At 47.8% G+C, this 7,436-nt stretch overlaps 1 protein-coding gene across 1 annotated transcript; it reads right to left on the bottom strand.

The window, feature by feature from the left end:
* Positions 1-1,476: 1,476 nt before the first annotated feature.
* LOC100277627 (uncharacterized) lies at positions 1,477-6,844 on the bottom strand. The gene is made up of 2 exons (NM_001151139.2): positions 5,860-6,844; positions 1,477-2,327 (listed from the first exon to the last, which is right to left on the bottom strand). The coding sequence occupies exons 1-2, from the start codon at positions 6,700-6,702 to the stop codon at positions 1,851-1,853; spliced, it is 1,320 nt and encodes a 439-aa protein (NP_001144611.2). The 5' UTR covers positions 6,703-6,844; the 3' UTR covers positions 1,477-1,850.
* Between the last annotated feature and the right edge of the window lie 592 nt (positions 6,845-7,436).

The raw sequence follows: 7,436 nt of genomic DNA, 5'->3' as shown, positions 1-7,436 counted from the left end.
TAAAAGGGTATCAAAAACTTAAAATACTATTATTCTAACGGTTTTAGTCGATGCTTTTGAAGGGACATTGATGTCATTACTACTATTTTTATCAACTTCTATAAATTAAATATCACACTTAATAAAAAGTGACTAGACACACATCCAAAAGACTATCCTTCATCTTGTTTCTTAACTTTATTTTCACTGAAACCACTATAGAAAATACCCTTTCAAAACACTTGTAGTTGCCATTTGTAGAATCAATACCAATTTAAGAAGCTCGTGAACCATACCATACACTTTGTGTCACTTTGTTTCAAAAAAGCTCAACTGAGAGTAAATAATGTTGACTAGAGCTTTGAAACTACCATCTTATCTCACGACATCAATATAATCATGTAGTTGCAATTCAATTTTAAGCAAATTATTACTTAAGGACTTATTTGGATAGAACTCAGGTAGTCTGCATAGCTTCCGTGCATCAAAAGAAGCAAATGAGTTGGAAGGATTGAAGGCAAACATACAAGATAACAACTTCATATTAATCTCGTTAAAAATGGTTATCAACTTTGAAGGATCGAATCAGGTGACTAGAGGAGGGATGCATTAGAGCCAATAAAAATCTTTGCTCAAAGGCAATCTTCTCTTCCGTTCCAAATCTTCATCCAAACCTCTAAAACATCAAAAGTGACAAGGGAGATGCTCAAGAGCCAATAGGTGGCTAGATGTTCTCGACCCATCTCTTACAGTTTTTTCGACCATCTCTTAAAGTTTTAACCATAGAACTTTTCAGGCTTTATTGCATCTGTAAGGTTATTACCCATTTTAATGTGTCTATTTGGTTTTTAGATTGTTAGAGAATTGTGCACTTTAAATATTAAATTAATTCTTAAAGTTATCACTACATGAACAATGGATAAACTATGCATAGAAAATAAAAAGCATATTCACATAGTAGATTTAATCTATCTTGGATGTACTCATCATTATTCACAGTGAGAATTGCTCCAACCTGGTTAGAGGTGAGTCTGCAGTGTTGTTGGAAGTCCATAGATGGTGTAGTGTTGATCAACTCGACGAGTAGTCATGTGATCGTTGCAAAAAAAAAAACTTGACTCGTCCCAACCCGTGCGGGTTCTTCAGCGGAGGAGAGAGGTTTCGAAAACACTACTCCCCCTGTCATCGTCGTCATGCCGCCGTCATAGTTAGAGGAGCCTGAGATGGCACAACACTCAGGAAGCTCTTTTCTAAAAGACTAACTCATACTATATTGGTTGTTTCTTGTACCTTAAATAGAGAACACCCTCTCTCGTATATATAAAAGGACAGACTTACCATTACCGTGCGCTATAGAATATGAAACTAAAACAAACTTGGTAACTATCTCCAGATCTATTCAATTCCAAACTTGTCACGCAGGGCAAAGCAAAGTTTATGAAATGAGCAAGACTTTTGGAATTTATTTAGTAAATCATTATTATGAAAATTGTACAATGAACTTCAACAGTAAAAAATATTATTAGAAAATGGACAATAAATTCTAACACACTGTGCATCAATCGAGCACATATTCTAGCTGTTGACACACGCATGCCCGTGATTTATTTCTCGTGCCAGGGATGAGCCGTGTGCTGCACTTAACTAGGACGGAGCAGACGAAGAGAACCGACTCTATATAGCAGTAGCGCTACAGCAGCTGCAAAATGAAAGAACAGCTTGATAATCTGTTACTATATGGTACAACAGATTTTCTTTTGCACTTGCACCAGTCGGTCGGCCTACTAATAAGTATATATAATATTGACCTGCCGGCCGGCTAGGAATATAGAGAGCTCGATCGATCCATAGATGGCAGCTGCATGGATCGGTCACATCGACCTGGCCGCCGTGGCGGCACCGTCGTGCTCGACGTCGGAAACAGCGCCGTCATCGTCGTCGTCGAGTCCCCCGCCGCACCCGGCGCCAGGAGGGCCGCCGCCGACGAAGCCGTGGCCGCGGCCGAAGGCGCGGGCGTGGTCCTTGAGCGAGCGCTTGTGCTTGAACTCGGAGCCGCAGAGGCAGTACCAGAGCCTGCCGCAGTTCTTCTCGTGCGTGCGCCAGTCGCCCTTGACGGCGAAGGCCTTGCCGCAGCGGCGGCAGAGGAAGGGCTTGAGGCCGTGCTTGCGCTTGTAGTGCGTCTGCAGCGTGCGGAAGTCCTTGAGCGGCTTGGCGCGCGGGTGGTCGATGTTGTTGCGGCACCCCGGCGAGCAGCAGTAGCACGGCAGCCGCAGCATGGCCGTCGGCTGGATGCCCCGCAGCGACTCCGGGCCCTTGCGGTACTGTGACCCGTGACCCCACATGTGCATCTGCATCGCAGACATATGCATGCATCCAGTTTAATCAATCACCCACACACACACGTACGCAACAGATCGAGACGTATGCACATATATATGTACGTGCGTCGTGCGGTGCGATCGAAAAGCACAAGCTGCTAGGAAACAGCGCGAACGAATAATACTCGTACTATGTGCATGCAGTGTCCTAATATGAGTATGCATGCTTGGGAGCTATAGCTACATACGTACTGGGGATTAGCGTACATGTTTTTCTTTTGAGCGAACATAGCGCGCACATGATCATATGCTGCAATAATATCAGGTAGGGCAGTGTTCATTCATGTGATTATATGCATTCATGCATGCATGAGAAGGTAACATTAGCTATTACTGCTACTGTTACTACACTTGAGTACTGTTCATTGATCTATTACTTTCTCGATAAGAGCATATAATTTCAGGTTAGTACCATAACAAACATTATTGAGTTTTTAACCAAATTTATTTACACAATAAATATCAGTATTAATTTATAATATCAAATATCAGTCATTAGATTCATTAAAGACTGATATTGATTTATAAACTTAGTTGAGTTTTGGATAGTTTGACTGAAGGTAAAACTAAAACTATATGTTTTTTTAGCACGGGGAACTAGTAGGGTGTTTGGTTTGAGGGAATAAGCTAGTCCATTATCTTTTCACTCCTCACTTTTTTGTTTGGTTCGTGGAATGAAATTAGTTAATCCATCACCACCTTATTTCACATAGTTAGTTAGTTACTACCAACATGAATAATAGGATCATCCCAACCAATTTTAAGAATGAACTTATGATGCACCACCTCATATTGGATGAAGTGATTCCTCAAATCAAACACCCTCTAAATTCATATAGAGGAACCAGTGGTGTGGTAGTAGTAACATGCATGCAGCAAGCTAAGATTTGAAGGCGGTTGTTTATTTCGGGAGGCATACAACTATACATGCATTATGCATATGCATGCGATCTCCTTGACATACGCATTGTTGCTTAATGTTGATCAGAGAAGACTGGCTCCTGTAAACAGTGTTGTCTCAGGCTTCTTTACTTTGCACCATGTCAGTCCAGCGGTGAAACCGGATCAGAGGCCGCATGCATGGGGCCGGAGAGCAAGAGGACTCGCAGCATGCATGCAAGCTTTTGAAAGCGAGAGGGCTATTATCTAGCTAGCTTCCAGAGACTAGCTTGCTATGGAGTGTATATGGCTCATGTGTTCGCGTTGTTTCTTTCGGAGGAGGGAGATCAGAGGGGGGGGGGGGGGGGGGTGGCGTCCGTGCGTGTCAGCGTGTGTGCTGTACCGTGCAGTGTACGTGCGCGGTTGCGTCCGCGCGCGCGCGCAGCGAGCGTGGGCAGGACGGCATAGCTAAGCTACAGCAAGAACACTGCACATCTCTTGCAGTTCTCGGGAGCCGTGAAGGAGCGAGCGAGGCACCTGCCAGGGACAGGGAGGAATCCCAAGTCAATGCTCAATCAGAGACTAGCTGGAGTTTTTGTCGTCCTCAAGCATACTCGTGACTCGTGCCCGACCATTCATCCTATGTGGAGATGAAGATTAAGATGAGGAAAGGTATGTATAGATCAGTAGTTAGTGGTGATGGATGTTCTGGGAGATGGATCATGCATATGCATGCATCAGGCCAGTGTGGTTGTGGCTCAGAGAGAGAGGCTAGGCTGTGTAGACAAAAGAAAGTAGCGGCCATGGCCTACTACACGCAGAAGCTGATCAGGCAGGCAGGCAGCAGCAATTTCCACACGGATCGACCAGACACACGCACTACCTGATGACCAATATATGCAAGCTACTTAGCTGCTGCACTCATGCATATGCGATATGCATGCTCATCTCTTTCCGTGGCCAGCCAGACAGGCAGGCAGACAGGCAGGCACACCATACATGCATCTGAATCTGATGACCAAGCTACATGCATGTCATGCCCAAATGAAATTAGACCCAGATCTGCAAACACTGAGGGAGACAGATCTTCACATGGATCTCCACAGCGCGCGGGCTCCATCTCCATGCATGCATGCATTCCCAAAGGAAAGAGACCACAACTCCCGGGAAAAGGCGAAGGCCGGCCTCCCGTCCGTCCCGGGAAAAGCTCAAAAGCCGCATGCATGCATGGCTTCTCCTGGCCATGGCTGGTCGGTCTTGTTCAATCACACGGAAAGGCGGCAACTGCGGCCGCCCAGCAGCAGGCCTTCCGCCGTTCAGACGGACCAGACAGGAGCACGTGTATATATGTATCTAGCGACGAGCTACTTCGTTCCGATCCGGATTATAATCACCTGGCCTGTTGCTACCTTGCTCTCTCTTTTACAGGAGAAGCTACCTAGTAGACCAAAAAGGGCAGCGGCCATTGGCGAGGAGAGAACAGTTTGCTGCTGCTTCGTGGTTCTTGTCGTTTGTCCAAACGAAACCACAAAACACACACACGATGCCCATCTATATATGCTACTTCAGTCAGACAGAAGAAATAAAGAAAGAGAGAAGAACTGCGTGGCCAAACCTTTGGATCTAGAAATATATATGTATTTTGGTATGTATATGTGTGTCTACCATCGTAAAATTCTAACAAGATCAGGTCGATCATTGTTACACTAGCACGAATACAATCTACACGGGTAAAAAAAATGTATTTTAGCATGTATATCACACTTTGAGATTTTCTATGTACTACCCTATCTGGCTTTCTATATCTATCTCATAGTCGTTCGTATCTCAGATATTGATCGTATGCACACGGAGAACACATATATGCTAGCTATTTGTACTCACTGCCAAATTTTAATTCGTAGAATGAATCTATAGCCTTCAATAGAGCACACGCGCGTTAAAGGAAAGGACAGTTAGAACATAGCAGCGGATGCCAGTGATGAGACGCGCGCGTATTGTTCAGCGTTTCTCCCCGACAAAGGAACCGGCCGGGGACTATTTGCAGCAACCGAGCTGTTTGTGTGTTTCGTCCGTCGTGTTCATTTCACAGCCGGCTTGTTGGCGACTGTAGAAACTTTGATTTACTTGCTGCTTGTTAGCCTAGCTAAGCTACTGCGTGCCACATCATTCGGTGGTAGGTAACTAGCTAGTAGTTCCAATTATTGGGATCGACGACATCTACGTTCCCTCTTTGTGTGGGTTGCCGAAGAAACTATATAGCAACCCCAAAATTATTCGGTTCGTCGTCCTCAATCAGACGAGAAAGAAAGGTCTCTGGGTAAATTTATTTAAAGAAGGCAATAATGAAACACAGCTGGTTACTGATTACCAACGAGATGAGGTAATGACCCGAGAGAAAAATTCGGTTTGGGAGTCGAATTGCCAGCGTTTGAGAAAACCAAACCAGCAGATTTGTTAGTTTTCAAGTAAAAAAGAAAAGAAAAGCGAGGGGGAAATAATAATGCACGGTGCAAGTTGCAAGAAGAAGAAGGGCAGCAGCAGCTACCAGCTATAGCGCTAGCAGTGAAATGGTAGTATTATTATTAGTTAATGGAGCGACGTGACTCGATCAGCTCCTCACCTGCATGTTGTTGTAGCGGTTGAAGGTCTTGAAGCAGACGGGGCAGGAGAACTGCGTCGGGCCGATGAGGATCTGCGACGGCGTCGGGATCCAGTACTGCCCCTTGTTGAGCCGCCCAATCGGCGAGGACGGGAACCCTAGCGGCGCCGCCGCGGTGGTTCCTTCCTCCTCGCCGCCGCCACCGTTCTCCCCGTCACCCTCCTCATCCTCCTCCTCCTCCTCGCCGCCGCCGCCGTCGTGCTGGTGCTGTTGCCTGCGGGCGCCGCCGGAAGAGGAGAGGTCCGAGACCAGCTCGGCAGGTCCCGGCAGCGGCAGACCGATGCGCAGCGCCACGGTCACGTCGTCGCCCGCCGCCGCGGAGCCGGAGCCGGAGCCGTCGGCTGCAGCCTCCGGCTCCACGTCCATCGGGTCGTCATCGTCACCCGCCGCGCTGGCGTTCAGGTCGGCGAAGAACCCTCGCTGTCGTCCCACTCCCAGGCGCTGGTGCTGGCCGTGGTTGCTCTTGCTGCTCGCGGTGGGGCCCTCCTCCTCCTCCTGCTCTTCTTCTCCCTCGTCCCGGCCGTTCTCTTCAGAATCCTCCAACGCTGGTGCCGGTGGCCGGGCGCGGCGCTCCCGCTCCTCATGCCGCGTGGGGGCCAGGGAGAGCAGCGGCAGGGCTTCCCGGAGCGGGGGCGAGGGCGGGGCGGGCGCCGTCGGAGCAGGTGGCTGGCGGTGCGCAGCGAAGAAAGGCAGGGAGGGGTGGTAGGCGGCTGGCGCCGGCGCTGGCGGTGGCGGCGCGGGGTGGTAGTAGTAGCGGTGGTGCTGCGGATGGCTGTTGAAGAAGCTCGTGTAGGGATTCTCCATGGCAGCAGCACAGGATCGGAGCTGGTAGTAGCTAAGCTAGCTAGGAGGGCTTTGCACTGCTAGCTACCTGCAGGATCGTCCTGGGCTACATCTACAAGTTGCTCCGGCCTCCGGCTACAGTGTGGTAGACACGCTTAGCTTGTGTGGTGTTGTGCGCGGCGAGGTGGTTGGCGACGGGTTATTGTAGGGGGTGGGTGCGCCGTGACGGCGTCAGGGTACGTTTGGAGTGGCGCTTCCAGTTCCTGCTTGTCCAGGGCCTGCTTGGGCTGGAAGAACAACTGTGAAGGTGCGACTGACGGTTTCAGAAATTTATTTATGATCAATTTTTAGTTTGGCTGACGACATCATCTGGGAGCGGCCACCTTGTTTATGATCGGAGCTAGCACACACTTAAGTGTTGCATGCACCTGGCATATTACATCAGACAGCATCATATACTGAACAACTAGGGCTTGGACTCAAGAAGCATCAGATTTCTTCTTCTTTTTTACCAAAAGGAGGCTCCAAACTGGTGATCTGTAATCAAGATTCAACCAAAAATATCCATAGAGCGAGCCAAAACTAGTAATTGACTTACTTCTCATCTATTAAACATTATTGGCCGGACTAGTTGTCATTGCGCTTCCTATCGCAACCTTTTTTTTTGTTCTTGCATTATCGGATCCTTTTTCGTATAACGTTTGTTCCGCTTAAATGACATCATTATAGTTTCCAGGAATTTCCTAGCACGCAGA

This window comes from Zea mays, chromosome 7 (genome assembly GCF_902167145.1).
Source record: "Zea mays cultivar B73 chromosome 7, Zm-B73-REFERENCE-NAM-5.0, whole genome shotgun sequence".
Lineage (NCBI taxonomy): Eukaryota > Viridiplantae > Streptophyta > Magnoliopsida > Poales > Poaceae > Zea > Zea mays.
Note: the sequence above shows the minus strand (reverse complement) of the source record. Positions and strands in the feature narration are given on the sequence as shown.

Bases quoted from the DNA above. Each gene is read 5' to 3' on its own strand.
- LOC100277627 (NM_001151139.2), bottom strand. From the start codon at position 6,702: ATGGAGAATCCCTACACGAGCTTCTTCAACAGCCATCCGCAGCACCAC. The intron at 2,328-5,859 runs GTGAGGAGCTGA...TCTGCGATGCAG, and splicing joins ACCGCTACAACAACATGCAG to ATGCACATGTGGGGTCACGG.